Source organism: Bidens hawaiensis, unplaced genomic scaffold, assembly GCF_021521415.1.
Source record: "Bidens hawaiensis isolate Kalapana, Puna unplaced genomic scaffold, B.hawaiensis_p1.1 tig00043691_1, whole genome shotgun sequence".
NCBI lineage: Eukaryota > Viridiplantae > Streptophyta > Magnoliopsida > Asterales > Asteraceae > Bidens > Bidens hawaiensis.
The window spans coordinates 21,997-40,366 of NW_027505857.1; the positions used below are offsets into that span (position 1 = coordinate 21,997).

The window sequence follows — 18,370 nt, forward strand, 5'->3', positions numbered from 1 at the left end:
TGGAAAATTAATCAAGAAAAACTCATTAAGGTCGAGGTACCTGCATAAGGATGGGGATGGGAGTATACATATACTTCTCCCCCACCGCGGCCATGTCCGCGCAGGCCGCGTCGCTCTTGTAAGGGTACTCGGATGGGTTCTTCTTCAACATGCCATATTCATACCCATCCGTAAACCCTTCAGCTCGACCCACCAAGCGCGCGGCAGCATTGCAGTCCATCACAAGGGCCTGAAACTCGGCAGAATATTTCATCGCCAAAGCGCAACGAGTCATGCCCTGTGACACCAGCCATTGGCGATCCTGCGCGAGGCCAGCAACAGACGTCTCGAGGGCAGGAACCTGGGAGTTTAATAACTCAACAGTTTCCTTGGTCTTTTTTAGCTCCTCTTTATCAGACGCTGCTGCCACCAAAATTTTTTCTTTCTCCGCCTGCGCAGCATCAAGTGCTTCCTGGCTGGACGCTGCCGTCGCCAAGGCCTCATCTCTATCGGCCTGCGCGGCCGCCAACTCCTTCTTCAGGCGCGCAACCTCGCTCTCCAGTGATGATTTCTCAGTGATACTCTGGACGATAGCTTGGTCACGCGCCTCCGCCTGCTGTTCCAAGACACGCACTCTCCGCGCGTACTTGGCAACTTCGGCCTCCGCCACCTGCTGCTTCTCCCGCGCAGCTTGGAGCTCATGCCCGCGCTTAATAAAGGCGGTGTTGGCACTTGCTCGGTTTTCGCTGAGCTCCGCCTGGAGTTTCTCAGCTCGTGCGCGAGCATCAGAAAGGTTCCAGGCGGCCACCTTAGCCTCTCGCTGGGCTTCCACAAGAGCATCGCGTACTTTAATATAATCACGACGAAGCTCCTGGGAGGCAGCAAAGAAAGCCGACCCAGTGAAAATATGGTCATTCAGCAAGTCCGCGCGGGTGCGCTCCTCCTGATACCTCCTTTCAGTAGGAGGCACGGCATGAGCCCAGAAGTCCTCGCATACGCCCATGGATTGGAAGGAGCGGTCTTCATTAATATTCCATCTCGGGCGGTAAACGTGGTCACCTCCCTGCAAAACACAAGAAATGTTCTAAGTCATAAAACATACTTATATGGAGGTACGCGTAGCGGAGCAACAAATTAAAACATACCTGTGGGGATGAAGCAGAAAAGTCAGCGCCAGCCCCACCTGAAGTCTGCGCTGCGAAGTCTTGTGGCATCGCAGGGCTGGCGCGGTCTCCCAAGGAGTCCTCAGCTTGAGCCCCCTCATCCTCCTCATCTTCTTCAATAGGCCTCTTCTCCTGCGACCTGGAGGGCTCCAAACCAGTTTCGCGGGGAGGGCTGCGTGTAGGAGGAGGCGAGGGAGGTCTCGGCGTCGCCATTTCGGCGCGCAATACGGCTTCCTGCTCCTTTGTAATCCCAATAAGGGGAGACTCAGCACTAGCAGGAGCAGGAGCAGAACCAGCGGCGCCGGCAACGGCGCCAGGAGTGTCACCAGCAACTTGTACGCCAGCTACAACTCCTATGAACAAATCAACAAGGAAAATTGGTTTATGACTGGATCCAAAAGAAAAAAGTCAGAAGACAAATGTGCAAAACATACCTTGGCGCAATTCTGTTCGCGCGGCGAACATCGCCATAAAGTTCATTCTACCCTTTTCAGAGGGTAGAACAGGGGACTTCGAAGCAGCCCCCGGCGCAGCCTCAGCACCTTGTGGCGCCTGCAGCTGATCTACGACCGTCGCCGGTCCTGCAAACATTCAAAGGAGCAAAGGTTTAATAATAATTCAATCAGATGAAGATAAGCAAAGTATACCTGTCGCAGGCGCGGCACTGCTTCTCTTTTCAGCCGCGCGAACGGAGGAGGTGACGCCACCATACCTCAAGTGGACAGGAGGTCTGCCCACTTTCACAGGCAGGGAAGCTAAAGAAACCTTGGTGGTAAACACTTGGGTTTCCTTAGGTCCCTTCGTTTGAGCATGGGGATGAGCGACAGGGGTGTCATCTTTCTTCTGTTTCTTACTGCCCCCTGCGCCAGATTTCCCCTTAGCTTTGCGCTTTAGTAGGGGCGCCTCCTCTTCCTCCTCCTCCTCTTCCGCGAGCTCCAGCTCGTAGTTTTCGAGCGCATCTGCAAATACAAGCAACAGAACTGTTAATAAACTTTGGTATTCTAAAGGAATAAGCATAAGTGCGAAGGCTTACCAGGCGCGTCACTATCAAAGTCAAATTCCAGATCCACTGGGATGAACATGTCATCGAAGCGATCTGGGAAACCAACCTCTCCAGCGCCAAGCGTGACGGAGCCACCCTCCACTTGATCATCATAAGCGGCGTGGATATAATCCTTGGTGACTGCGCAAAAACAAGTCAAGTGATATCAGCAAAAGAATTATGTTCACGCAGAAAAAGAAATAAAGCAATGAAATAAACTTACACAACCCGTCGACTTGGATAACGGGCTCAAGCGCGCTGTCGGCCCACAGCCTACTCATGCCGACCCCCACCAGCGCCTCCTCGCGAATTTTCTTGGCGGGAGATGGTTCGGCGGACAGTTTCTTAACCCAGGCGCCGGTTGGGTTCTTAATAACATCCGCATCCGCGGGCGCAGAATCGATCGCGCGCATCGTCATGCGGATGGGGATTACACCAGCCCTGATGTAGAAGAACCTCTCAGACCAGTCATGAAGGCTCTTGAATGATACGGTGCTGCACTTAACCTTCTGACTGCGAGGAATAAAGGAGATCCAAGAATCTTGGATCTTGGGCTTGTAAAAAAATTGAAAGCGCCGAGGGGTGGGCTCCTCGCGCTGTGATTTGCACATGAACTCGAAATGAGTCATGCGCACAAGTCCAAACGGATGGACTTGGGATATATGAATCCCGAAAAAACGTAACACCGCGCCTACAAACCTTGTCATCGGAAGACGAAGGTTGCAGTGGGTGAAAAAATGGGTGTACAGTGAAATATAGCCGGCAGGCGGGTCCGCCGCCGTTTGCCCGGCCCCAGGCAACATGCAGCCAAACAGGGCGGGAAAACCCTGTGACGAGATGAGGCTGTCGAGATCGGCCTGCCTCAATTTGCAGGGGATTTCATTCCACCTTTTCGGGGCCTTGGTCTTCCCTACTTCCTCCGATGTGGTCTCAACAACCCTCTTCCCCTTGCCCTTCTGCTTCAATGTCGACATCACCACAGATTTCACACGGCGTCTTCGGGAGGCAATAGAGGTGATGGAGGGGTTAGAGGAGTCTGAACTATCAGACATACAACTGCAGCAGCAGATAATCGAGGATTCGAAACGATGAATACACTCAAATCAGAATATTAAAGGCAGAAATTCGAAAATTTGCAACAATGAAGATGAAGACAGAAAATTTCTTAAGGGCCTGATTTTATAGGCCCAGGAGAGAGAAATTTGGCAACTGATCGGATTTCACGCGCCCCCACTCGCAGCTGTAAGCCAACGTGGTCGCGGCACGTGTCCTTGACACTGTTTGAGGTGACATGAAAACGTAACGGACCTGCCACGGAGCAGAGACGCGCCCCCACTCGCAGGTGCAAACCAATGCGAGCGCGACACGTGTTCAAGACAGCTGTGCGAGGGGACATGAAAGGCAACTGTAGCACCTCGAGCACACGAAACGTCTGACACGTTTACGGCGCACGTCACCACCAACTAACCACGTGTTTGGACCCTTCGTTTCAACCAAATGGATAGAACTTCGCGCAACGATGGAAACAACCAAGAAAACGACAAAACCCCATTAAAAGACCAAATCAGTAAGTCTAATATCTATCTTACCGCGCTCGCGCGAGATAAGACACACATTAGACTGGGGGGGCTTGAAGAGGTATGTACCCGCCTCAACACCGAACGGGGCGGGTCAACCCACAAGATATATACAAGACATTAGAAGTCAAAGATATTATCAAGGTACAAAGCCAAAACTTATGCTCAAGCATCACATGCTTGCACATATCACATATGCTCAAGCATCACATATGCTCACGCATCACATGTGCTCATGCATCACATATGCTCGCGCGTATCACATGCTCACGCATCATATATGCTTATGCATATCACATCGTGCTTGGCGCATCCGCGCGCGGCGCATATCACATGCTCGCGCATCATACATGCCCACCCATGCGCGTGGGGCATCCGCGCGTGACGCGTATTACATGCTTGTGCGTATCACATCTGCGCATGAAATATCTGCGCGTGAGAATAAAGAGAAGACCTCGCGCATCCTCAGGATGGGCGCATATCACACGTGCACATAATCAACCTCGTCCTTATCCAAATCAGGATTGGGGCAACCTTGATTGTGCACGTCAGACAACCTTCCAGAAGGCATCTTTTTAAGGAATAAGGATATGCTGATGTTGACAGCTGCTAAATGAAAGGTGGACAGCTCAGCATGACTCATGGGTTACCACGTGATCATAACCAATGAAAAAGCACCAGGTGTCTCCAGGGACACGTGGCGCAAATCGATTGGAGGAGGCTAACAAAACCCTAATTTGGTCTCAGCTCAATCAGTGGAAACCCTAGCACTATAAATACATCATAACGTACACAGTTACAGACACATTGATTCACATTGAAACATATTCAATCACACAATCATACAGAGTAACATACAGTATTCAGCATTTTAAGCAATACTTCCCAAAATTCCCTTACTCTCACATTATCATCTTCTCCTACATATACTTATTCTCACGCCGGAGGGTTACCCCAAAGAGGACCCCTCTGTCCCTTTCTGAGGGGTAAGTAACGGCGCTGTTCATTTTGTAGGTGGAAGAACACAGATCCAGAAGAACCATCGGTGAAATAGTATAATCACACCCGAGGAAAGTAGATCTGCTACCAGTGAGTAGATCCACGTTTCTTCAACAACAGTCAACATGTTACAATATCAATTCTACTTATCAAATCATTACTCAATCAACAACAATCATATTGATTACATGTATATATGAAATCGGCAGCTTAGGGTTTACAATTAACCCAACAAACATCAAAATCAAGTAATAAGAATGTATAGGATAATCAGTTATACATTCCTAGCACCTAGTTCCTCAATCAAACACTTGATTTCTTGATTGTATGTGTGTGCAAAAGTCGACAGCAGCCAAGGTTCTCAAGGGGATTTCCGATCGGGATCTTGTGGGTTATGATAATAAGTTAGGGTTAAGTTATTAAGGATGTATTTATAGATTACTATGTTACACCTTGGCCCCTCCACTTCTAAGTATTACATTTCCTAGCTTAAACTAATTTAGTTCTTGTTTCTTGTCTAGCATTACACATAATATAATCAAGTAACAAATTTATTATAACATAATTATTATGTTGACGTTTTTCGTTTATTCATCAATCGTTTGCGTCACTCGTTTGCGTTTCGGTGCAAATCCCGAAAGACTACACATGTAGTAAGTGTTAAGCGTCATTTAAACCCTAGTTTAAATGTAATGAAGTGTGCGTTATAGATTCAATGATCTTAAGTTTGAATTGACGGAGTTGAGTTAACGGAGTTAACCTGAAATTGACGATTGTCACATTAGCGAACTGGAACTGCTTCGTGTCCAATTCATTAAGGAAATACACGAACGAGCGCAGCGAATCAGTTTCTTTACGAATCAAATTTGGATTCGCCAAATCTGTAACGAACTAGACTTCAGTTCGTTAAACTTGTATAGTAGATTCGTTGTGTCTCTTTCGTTAACTTATTTACCTGATAGCGAATCGCTTGATTCGTTACTTAAATAAAGTATTTCAACCGTCTAAACGCGTAAATAAATCGAATACACCATTTATAAATAACTAGATATATATTGGTGCTAAATGCATATTACGTCTTCACATTCCTTATATTCGTTCATATTTATACAGTTAAAATGGATGATCAAGTAAATCAAGATCCATCGGTTGCCGATCAAGGGAAACAAGATCAACCACCTCAAGCACAACAAGAAGCTGTCATTTTATTACCTTCTGACAAAAAGCACAACATATGTGCTTATGTATACTCAGATGTTGCTGATATTGCTACATATGGAGATATGTTGGCTTTTCTAAGATGATCAGTGATACATTATGCCATTACTGCTCGACCTAAAGTGTATCTGAGTATTATCAGGCAGTTTTGGGCTACTGCTGAGTTTGTGGAGATGGAAAATCATATTCGAGCAATGATTAATAAAACTCCAATTATAATTGATGTTGAAGTAATTCGGCGTGTGCTTGGGTTTGATGAAAATGATAACAACCCGAGTGAATTCGACAAGCAACTGGTCAAGGGTTTGTTTACACGTGTGCGTTATGGTGGAGATATTAATAAATCTATGTTGAACAAGAATGGTTTATGCCCACCATACAAGTATCTTCTCCACGTTCTTATTCATTGTATGAGTGGTCGTCGTGGCGGTTTTGACGAATGTCGACTCAGTTTGCAGTCAGCCTTTGTAGCGTTAATTTTGAACAAGCCATTTAACTTCTTTGAGCTCGTCTTCGATCATTTGAAAGAACAAGTTCAGCAGACAATTCAGTCGAAGAAATTCTTAATGTATCCTCGATTCTTGCAGTTGATTATTCAAGATTTGATACCTAATTTAGCTATTGATCAAACCTTGGTGAATGATGTGCTCCCTATGGAACATATGACAGCCGATACCATTCGTCTAATGTCACTTTATAGAAAAGGGAGGCCAGCAGATAAACGAATGATTGGTCATATCATTAATCCTAACTATGTCTGTCCTCCTGATGGACGTTGGATCCAAGACGACTCGGATTCCGAACGTGGAGGGGGAGAAGGTGGGAACGATGATGATGGGAATGATAATGGTAATGATGGTGATAGTGGAGCTGGTGATGTTGCCTTTCAAGAGCAACAAGAGGCAGTAAATGTTGCGTTAGCTGCCACCATTGCAGCTCAACAGGAACGTAAGAGGAAAGGGAAAGCGGTAGCAACGGAACAGCCAACGAAGAAAAGACGTGTTTCAGCAGGGGCTGGGGTAATTATTGGTGTTCTGCCACCACGTCAATCAACGCCTCAACGCTCGGTAGTGCCGCCACTACTAGCACTCCGATGCTTACATTGACAACGACGTTGGTTTCCCATGAAAGGCTTGGTTTAATCCCTCAAATGGCATTATCTGAGACACCAAGGCCTCCTGCTACATTATCTGTTGTCCCTTCAACACCATCAATGAGGCCTCTTGCCTCCTCGTCCTCCTACTCCTCCTCCTCCCAGTGATGTCTCTTTTATATGAATCACTCGGCCTCAGGGACCGATTCAACCTGTTCATCTATCACTATATAACTTGCCACAAAACCGTAAGACTGAGATGCTGTTGAATCTTCTCCACCTTTATGAAAACCAAATGGCAGCTGACTGTTAGAATCAAGAACGTCTTATGGAGAATCAACGACGGATGATGAGTTATATCTCATTTTGTCAGAAGGAGACTAAAGCGCTGCTAGCGATTGTTGAGTCTCAAGGGGTGAAAATGAAAGAATAAGAAGAGTTGATCTTACAGTTGACTTGCAAAGAAGATGCCCTAAAGAAACTCAAAGATGATGATCAAGATCCTGATGAGTCTGGTGCAGGAGGTGAGCCTAAACAATCGCACGGCTCATCTTCCGGTGCTGGTACTAGTGGTGGTGAAGACTCGGGCAAACAGATTATTATATATCAAGATCCAACTGCCGCTAAGACAATTGAGATGATTGCAGCCAACACTGTGATATTTTTAGATGGTTCGGGGGTGGTTAGAAGAGTGGTGAACAGAGATGAGTTAGAGGTTGGTGAGTTTGTCGATAGGTCTCTGACATGGGAGCAGATTTCCATACTGCTTGGGTTGAATGACGATCAGTTGACTGCTTTAGAGACTGAGCCTGATGTCGAAGTGGTGAATGAAGAAGGTATATCGGATGATCCGTCAATTCAGATGAATATGGACTTTATTTATGAAGATGAGGATGTTGAGATGGAAGATGTAACTGCTGAGGAGTATCCTGACTTGTTTCAACATACAAACGTTGATCAAGGTGCTCCTGTGTTTGATGAGGAAACGCTCAAAATTGCCGAGGATGAATTGTAAAAGGTGTTGAAGTGTAAGCGGACAGTTCATTCACTTGAAGTCATAACTGATGATGATATTGCAAGATGGTTCAAACGCCAGAAAGTGGGTAAAATTATCAGTGCGTATCTATATGTTGATCAAGAACGGAAAGACACTGCTGCTTCATGGGTTAAAGAAAACCAAATGACCTCTTTCAAGACTGTTTCCAAGGTACATGGTGATATTGTCTCATGGCTTTATGATCCTGAGCTTAAAGTATGTATAATTAAGTGGGAGAAAGGGATCCAGTACTACGAAACGATAAAGGATATTCTTACTTTACCGCGATGGGATGTTCGTACCCTCGCGAGACGTCCATTTATCAATCGTGGGGGTTACCGAATAGCTGAGTGGTTTCATCAACACTTACTGTTCAAGGTCAATCATGACTTCAAGTTCTTCAAGCCCCAGGTCCCGAGACGCAAACACATTGATGAGATTGATCCAAGGACTGGCTAGAGGAAACTTGTCCTTAAGGTAAAGCTGCCGAAGACGATGAAGCGGGTTCCTGTGAAGATGATGCCCCAACAGATGCATCTCACGTTCAACCGCTGGTACTATGACAATCGTACTGGCGAGGCCGTCATTGTCCTTGGTAAAGGACTGAAGACTAAGCTCATCAAGATAATCGACCCGATGTGGTTGATTAATTTATTTGAGACCGACAATGACGTGCTCCACAGGAAACAGATTCTGATCGAGCGCAATGAAGACTACGACCTGGCTATGCAATTCCAGCGCGTTGTGTGTGTATGTCATGAAAATGGAATTCATAGTTGCAGAGACTGGCAGTCCAAGCGCTTCAAGTAATTTAAAGACAAAGAGCTCAAGATGAGGGGGTGCCTGTTAGTGTACGGTTTTGCGTCTTGAGTCTTTGTAATTGTTGTTAACGTATTTGTTTTATATTTAATGTAATAATTAGTTTAATTATTGTCTAGTTCTTTATGTGTAAGGTCTAGTTCGCTAGGGGATGTTAGCGAACTAAGATTTAAGCTTATTCCCTCCTGATTCGTTAGGGGATGTTAACGATTCAGGGGGTGTTTCGTCTTATTATTGTATGTAACAAAGTAGCGTCTGGTTCGGTAGGGGATGTTAGAGAACCAGACCTATCTTCTATATATAGTGAACACTGTTCACGTTTAATTTAAGTTTTGAGATATAGTTAACGAAACTCTGTCCAGATTCTCTCTCGATCTTCATCCTAATATTATACAATTACTATTATATACATACTGATAATACATACATACAACACTGAATCAAAGTTAATTATGAGCTAGATCTATATTTAAGGTATTAATATATTATAAACAGATCTGAGATCTGTTAATTGTTATTGGATTGATACGAATCGGATTCCAACATAATGTCTTATACCTATAACAATGGTTGTTTTATAACTTTCAGGTTATTTTCATTGTCATTTCAATTTCTTTCCACTTTGTTTTTTGTATTCTTTCTAATTGTAATCTAATTTTACTATAATCTATATAGGTTCTACATCAAACTCAAAGATTCAATTGACTTGTTGAAGGTTTTGAGATATACGAAAATATTGTTGATTTATTTCCTTATCGGAATTATTATAATAATTATTCCGATAACATCCATTGATAATTCTTATTGATTTGTTTTTTAATAGTTCAGTATATCTAACATTAATTTATTCTTAATAATTTTAGTTTATGGCTGCCCAACTTGGTAGATTAGCTAATTGCATGGAAAAAGTATTTGATTGAGAGTAGATTGATTGTGTTTGTTTTGGCCATTATGATTGTATTTTAGTTAACCCGTTTTTTTAATTTCTCTTTGTTTTTAATTTGTAAAGTATTGATATTTTCTTGTATTTGTTTGTTATTTTTTCGCAGTATCGCCATAATACAATGTTAAAGTTTGTTAAATTTGAATTGTTATGTTAATTATTCAATTTTGAAGTTAAAAATCTCACATTAAAAGTTTTCCAATCTCAAAATTCTTTCCAAGTTTTCCAATCTCGCATTAATTGTAAAATCTCGCATTAAAGTACCAATTAATTGTTGCACGATTATATTTGAATTTGAATTCAAATTCAAGATTATATTATCAAAGTTAATTATGTCAAATTATTGGTTAAAATAAAGCCCTTTTGGTTCTTAAATTATTCAAATTTATAATTCATGTAAGATATAATCATTTATAAATACGACATTTACATTTCAATAAATTTATATGATGTTACATATATATTACATTTTAAATATGTTACACTCGTGTGTAATACGGGTAATATCCTATTTCTACTAATTGTAAACATGTTTTGATTGTTAACATGTGTGGATGTTATTGAAAATTTCTATCAATTTTAAAAGTGTTTGTCATTCTTTTTTTAATATACTTTTTACATCAAACTTTTTCCAGTTTTTTTCCAAATTATCTTTTAAAATAAAATTAACGATTTCAATTGATATTTAAATTTTAAATGAAGATAGTCATTTGACCTTTTTTTTAAATCTTACTTAAATTACAAGTCTTTGTTACTTAAATTCTGCTTAATATTGATGACATAATTAATAAGATTAAATACGTATAAAATTATAGCTTTTTGATGCCTAAAATATGTTCTAGCATTATTTCCTAATTCCAGCATTAATGATTTCAAATACGTAGCTTGACCAAAATATAAGTATTATCTTTTTTTATTAATTTTCTTAATTAATAAATAATGAACATTCATAACATATTTATTTCCGATTAAATACGAAATTTGATTAATTACTAACTAACTTTTAAAGCTTTTCATATTTTTCAATGTCAACCAACTTTCCATTTGTTTATATTTGATCATTTTTAATTACGCCTAAATGTTAAAATTAATGTCTAAAAATAAACCCCCAAATTAATAATTTCATCTTCTATTCGAAATTCAAATTAGAACCATCATTATAAGTTACTTTTAAGTTACTAAAAATATAATAAGTTGTTGCTTAAATACGAAATTTAAATAAACCATTTCGAAATTATATTTAAATTTCAAATAGTCACTATAATTGTTTAATTTATGGTTAATAGTCATAACATAATTAAACCCGATTAATACGGAATTTTACAAATTAAACACAAACTTTTAAAGCTTTCCATAATCTTCAATCTCAACAAACTTTCCATTTTTTTATATTTGACCATTTTTATTATGTCTAAATCTCAAAATTAAATTCTAAAATAAACCTCCCGATATCGATGTTTCAAAAATAAAAAACATTTCCATAATTTCTTGAAGTTGACTAATTAACCATTTTTTAATATCTTGTAATTATTTCGAAACGTGTTGTGTTAATTTTAAAAGAATATCAAATTTGTTCGGTATGAATTCGTGTAGTCACAAGTTATTTTTAAGTTATACTATTTTTTTAACTAAAAAGACATATTCATTTTTCATACATAAATCATTTCGTAACCAAATTTGACAAAATATGAATATTTAAATTAAACTGAAACTTACACACTTTAATATTTAAATTTAATATTCAGATTTATTTCGTAACCAAATTTGACAAAATTTGAATATTTAAATTAAACCGAAACTTGCACACTCTAATATTCAAATTTAATAATCAGATTTAGACAAAAACTGACATCATAATTAATTCGATCACATCCTTACAAAGTTTATCTAAATCATCTATAAATAAAAACAGTTTAATAATTTTGTCAAATAACTTCTATTATTAACCGTATGATAATATAATGATTCTCTCTATATAATTTTTATCATAAAATTCATTCTTTCATTCCAAGGATGTACATAGAGATTTATGATTTGTTTATAGTTTGTAAATTGTATTTGTACTTTTATTTCTCTTATAAACAATACATTGAATTTGATTTTGTAGTTATTTTAGTTTTCTTCTTTGTAAGTATAAAATGTTACAACACATTTCTTTATATTTCGATTATTGTTTAATAAACAAGACTTTATGACTTCCTATATCATGATGTAGTTATTGATATATCTTTTTGACTTCATGGATTAAGTTAGAAACATGTTTTAAGTTAGCATTTTACGTTATTTGTTGTTGTATGTTATTTTGTTTTAATAAAAACAACAATGTAATACCTTATAATGAATGTAAAATTATTTGTTCTTATAAATATTACACTATCAATTCATTATTATTATTATTATTATTATTATTATTATCATTATCATTGTCGCTATATATATTTATATATAATTTTCACGCGTATGATACACATGTTACTAGCCATTGAAAAATATTCAAATTTTACATTACTGTTTGAGTCTTTGTCTCCAATTCTTCCAAAATTATACAAAGACATAATTTTTTAATATGTGACAACGTTTTTTCTAAAAACTATTTTTATACACATAAAAAGTATAATAATATCGATATGAATGTTTTGTTTTAAAATAAATCAAACAGTAAGATTTGGTTCGAAAATTATAGCTTATAATTAATAGTGTATAATGTAACATCACAATTTTTCCGTTTGGTTAATAATAAGAATAATAAAATATGATAGGATAAGTAGGCTTTTAGATGGAATTAATTATGGACCAAAACGGAAAAACGGGCCTTAGGTCCATGGGCTTAAGGGAGTATAAATACCCCTTAAACCCTAATCCTTTCTATTTTTATCCAAATCCACACCATAGCCTACACCTTGATAACACACACAAACACCATCCTATAACCCGAGCCAAGATTCTAAGGTGGAAACCCGAACCCGTTGGCGCTAGATCGTCGTGAAGAACCAAAACAACATCAAGACTAGACCATGTTCGTTTAACCGTCTCGTTTAAGGTATGTTTTTATCAAGAAATTGTTCGTAAAGTTCGGTTTTAGTCTAGAAATCAAAGATCTGTTTTAGTATGGTAAAAACGAATCCAACAAAGCCAAACTTACTGAAATTGATTAACGTTTGATAGGTAAATTGTTAACCTAAATAACCCGTATTATAGATGCTTAAATCACACCCTACAAACACGAATATCTGGATGATTGGACCCTTGGGGTTTGTAGGCGCTGCATAGGCGATTCCAACGGTACCTAAATCATGTTATTTCGTTAAGAAACGAAGATTTAATTGCAGATCTGAGATAGGTTGACTGTTTACGTTCTTGGTGATTTTGACTTTGACCCTGTAGTCAATGTCTGGATAAGAATAGAGGTGATTCGTTATGATTGACTAATTCGTTACGCGTTCATAACTAATGGGACCCAATTCGTGAGACTTGATAACAAATGAGCTATTAGTTCGTTATCTATCCATTCGTTAGATAAGATAACGAATATGGTAATTCGTTATATGCTCAATCTCTATGCTAAGGTAACGAATCAGATGATGTTCAGATAACGAATTAGCATAACGAATCAGGTGATTCGTTACTTGCCAACTCGTTATGTGAGGATAACGAACCATACGGCGAATCAAGTTATGATGAGATAACGAATCAGAATAGCGAATTAGACCACGAATCAGGCTTAATTCGTTATAGAGATTTAGATAGCGAATTAAATAATAATTTAATTTTCTAATGGACCCAATTCGTGAGACTTGATAACGAATGAGCTATTAGATCGACCCCAGCCAGGGGCTCTGCCCCTTGGACCCTGCTAGGGGCTGCCGCCCCTAGACCCCGCTGCCAGGGGCACTGCCCCCCGGACCCCCGTTCGTTGAGGGTAATAATTAAACTAGAAACGCGATATGGAAAGTGATAGTAATCAATACGCATAATTGTTATACAGCTAGCCGTGCACAGTCAAGAAAGGAGTAACCATTAACGAAAGAAGTAACCGAGTTCAGGTGAGTTTCTAGCCCCACTTCCTTGTTATGTTTTCAGGGCTATGTGCATACTCGACGTGACAGTTAATACACTTAACTTAAATGGTAAGTGTATGCCATGTATGATATATGTGTTAGATACGATTGATTGCTTGTCAGTACGTGAACGATCTTCGGATAGTGCATGTACCGTTAGGTTATAAATAAAGATATGGATATTGTATGTAATGCAGGGATGATTACTTGTCGGTACGTGAACGATCTTCGGATATTGCATGTATTGCCAAGAATAGCGATGATTGTCTCCTTATATGGATATTAAATGATAGCTTATATATAGAGTTCCCTCTACGGATAATATATAGAGTGTTCCTTAAATGGAAAGTATAGTGTTCCTTTAATGGAAAGCCCAGTGTTCCTTTAATGGAAAGCATAGTGTTCCTTTAATGGAAAGCCCAGTGTTCCTTTGATGGAAAGCCTAGTGTTCCTTAAATGGAAAGCATAGTGTTCCTTCTATGGAAGTATATAGGATGTTCATTCTATGGAGAATATATATATAGAGTGTCATTCTATGGAGAATATAGACAGTAGGATAATAGTAATAGTTCTTTAAATAGATATTATGTGACGTCCTCTTATGGATATTTATACAAGGTTAAGATATATGTATGTAAGATATGTGTATGTATTGTCTGTCGCCTGATTAACTAGAACTCACTCAGCGTAGCTGACTTTTAGTATGCACGCATGTATATATGTTTATCGAGAAGGCATGAGGATGACACATGGCATGGATTGAACGACTGGCATATGGAGATAGAAGAAACGATGTTTTAACTATGGTGTCTTATGTTATGGTTTTAAAGAAAAGATTAAATGTTTTGTAACGAATGATTAATATTTTATATTCCGCGAAAATTTTAATTAACTCTGATTTATAAGAACTGTGTTTATGAGTAAATCCAACGCTAAAGTAGGGCTACCGAGAACGGGGCCTTATATATAAATATATCAAAAACTTATTATAAAAGTCATAAATAAAAATCATTATATAATATAACTCAATTTACGTATTACATGTTATATTTTTTTTACTTTTATAACTTTCATCCGTGTGTAACACGGGCTTTCATTATTAAACATGTTATTATTTTAATGGTAAATTTAATTTGGATTATATTGTTTTTATAATTTTTCAGGTGGTGAAGCAACATGAGTTTCTTTTGTTAGACTATCTGAAGAAGTTGATGGTAGTTTAATATGTAAGAACATGTTTAGGTCTTTTGTTAATGTTTTTTTGTGGTTTGGTGTACACTAACTTATTTTAACCTTAAACTTTTAATAACTAGGCATTGTAAATGGTTAACGTTTTGGTCCGAAAGTTATAGAAGTTTTGTGTGCTTGAATTTGTTATTTAAATTTATTATGTTTGTTGACATGTTTTTCCACCCGTGTGTAACACGGGCTATACCCTAGTATACTTAATATAAGAGAGATGAGAGAAAGTTTTGTAAGGATCAACATAGTATTGACATGTGACATTTAGAATGCTTTATTTATTAAATAGTATAGATGATAATCATGTGGTTTTATTTCAACTAATTTTTTATTTTTTTATCTTTCTTATATTCTAGCATGTAAATCTATCTAATGAAGGTACTTCACTTGGGAATTAGATTGATATAAATTGATGAGCTTGCCATCTATTAGTTGTTTTTTATTAGGTTTTTATTTTTTTAAATTATGAAGTACAGCGTGTATGTATGTTGGAAGTTATTTTTTTTCTCAAGTTCTTGAACGGTATAAAGTTTATGGTTTTTTACATTTATGCAGTGATTGGCCAGTTGATATAGGAAACAATCAATAAACTAAATAAACTATGTGTCATGTGTTTTTTAGATGTTAATTTTGTTCTCTAAAATATTTTTTACTTTATGTGGGTACACATTTAATTAGGAACTTAGTTACCTTGTGAAGTAGTTTATTGTTCTATGTCCTTCTTTATGCAGTGATGGCGCAACCCGAGAAAAGTAATGGTTGTATAGTCAGGGTGTCAACTGTCAAGCGACGTCTCGGTGATTACGGTATTTACCAAAGCAAAAATCTCCCCTGAGAAGATTGTGGTTTTTGCTCATTTTACACGTCTTTGAGATGCCTTTCTTTTCATAGATCTTACAAAGTTGTTTTTAGCACTTTGCCATTTATTCTTATACTTTGTAAAATAATACAGTTTGTTATATAACTAAGCATTACAGTTTAGAAACTAAATTGGAAGTTGAGCCGCATGTTATATAGATGATTCTATATAATGAATATGTTTATCTTTAAAATTTGTCGTTTGCTAATGGTCAATAGGTTTAGGGTCGCAAATGGGCCAAGCTTAGCTTAACTTGATGTTTTTTCTTTTAATATGTGGTTGCCTAAGATCCAAAAGTTCTTAGATATAATGTTTAAAATATTAATTCAAGTTATTAAAAAAAGTGATTGGAAATTAACGAATTAGTATATAATTTTTCATTTTTCATTGTTATACGTAATACGTAATTTCTATAATACGTAGTTATAGTTACGAAGTTTTTGAATTATACCATTTTCATTTTTCAACACGTATAACACATGAGTGTCTAATCTAGTATAATTATAAATAGATTCAATAACCATGGCATTGTGTCTCAATTCTTTATATAGATCAACGTGGCCTAATCTCATATTGCCATCTTATAGCTTTTAATTTTTTTTTTGGAATAAATGTTTACTATTTAGTGTTGATGTTGATGGCGACCGATCGATCTTTATGTTTATGTTTTAGTGCTAATAAAATTGATAACGAAGGAATTCGTGTCATGTTGACGCCGCAAAACAAGAGTTATTTTTTTGTTACCGTCGATACCGTCCAATTCGTGTTGGTTCACCACCGCAACGTACAGAATATTTTTCGTTGTTTTAAATATGTTAATTTGTTGTATATGGATGTTGGCGAAACGTTTTTCGTTTGTTCTGGTGGCATAACCCGATATTGATCGAATTCAAGTCAACTTTGCAACACGCTTTTTTTCTTCTTATCTACAAGAGCAGTTCTCAATGTATATTTGATTATACGTATAAAAATATGTATTTATAATAAAGAGTCGAACCTAAGAAGAAATTCAATTTTGTAACTTGGTTAGCGTGAATTAAAATCTAGAGATAAATCCTATAATTGAAAAGAACTCAGGTTAAACAGGCTATTAACCAACCCAACTTCTTCATGGGCTACGAATTAATCTTGTCATCCAAGTTTCCATCCCTCGTTATCTATAAAATTAATCCTATCTATAATTGAAAACCTAAAATCAAACTCAAGTCACAATGTCCTCCAACATTCCTTTGGATATCCAGATAGAAATCATCAAACATCTTCCTGCCAAATCTCTTATTCGATTCAGGTCGGTTTCGAAACAGTGGAAGTCTGTGATTCATAGCTCCGAATTTATCACCACTCACCATCACAGCGTCAACCTGCATCATATGCTGATAAGGTACAAAATTATTGAGGCGATGTATGTTTCTGTTGTTGATGATGTTAGTTTCCCACAACACCAGAAGTTTTCTCCTACTGCTCCTCCCACCGTTAAGCCTGCTAGCACCTCCTTAATGTTTGATTGTTCTCATGGATTGGTGTATTTGGATGGTTATGTTGATAGATTATGTATGGATGAAAAGGAGATTATTGTTATTTGGAATCCATCAATCAGGAAATCTGTTGGTATAACATTGTCTATATCTGATGCTATTGGCATTGGGGTTTGTCCAAAAACTAGCGACGTTAAGATTGTCAAGATTACATATGATAAGTGGCAGGTTGACGTTTTCACATTAAGCTCTAGGGCTTGGAGGAGTTTATCATGGAATCTGCCTTATAAATCACTTAAGTTTTCATATCCCCATGCAATCATTGATGGGGTTCTTCATTGGCGTGCTTATGATTCTGTTACAAAGAAATACATGATTATTTCATTTAACTTGACAAGTGAAGAATTTGGACAGATAGATCTTCCGGATAGTTTAGCGGACTCTAGAAGTGTGTTTAATCCGCACATATTTAAGCTCAATGAGTCTCTTGCTGTGCTTCACTACACTGAAGATGACGCAGGTAAACACGTTTGTGATGTGTGGAAAATGTTGAAAAATGGCGTTCCAAAATCCCCGTTTACAAAACTATACACTGTTACACTTCAGTTGGAAGATGGTAAAATAATTGGATTTCTGAAGAATGGCCAACCGATAGTTGACCAATTGTACATACGTGGTGGTCTTTTTGTAAGAGAACTTGAAGTTTATGATCCCTACTCAAAACACATTAGTGGTCTTGGGATTTATGGTTCGGCCTTAAGTATGGCTTCTTACACAGAATCATTACTTCTGCTTAATTACCCTGATTCTATCGTTCTTTCATAGATGAAGTTGGCACTATTTCATTAGGCATCTATTGTTTCATTC

At 37.9% G+C, this 18,370-nt stretch overlaps 1 protein-coding gene across 1 annotated transcript; it reads left to right on the top strand.

The window, feature by feature from the left end:
* Positions 1-17,239: 17,239 nt before the first annotated feature.
* On the top strand, positions 17,240-18,328 carry LOC143615648 (putative F-box protein At1g47790). The gene has a single exon (XM_077088726.1). The coding sequence runs from the start codon at positions 17,240-17,242 to the stop codon at positions 18,326-18,328; it is 1,089 nt and encodes a 362-aa protein (XP_076944841.1).
* The last annotated feature ends 42 nt before the right edge of the window (positions 18,329-18,370 follow it).

Coding starts and splice junctions, on each gene's coding strand:
- LOC143615648 (XM_077088726.1), top strand. CDS start 17,240: ATGTCCTCCAACATTCCTTTGGATATCCAGATAGAAATCATCAAACAT.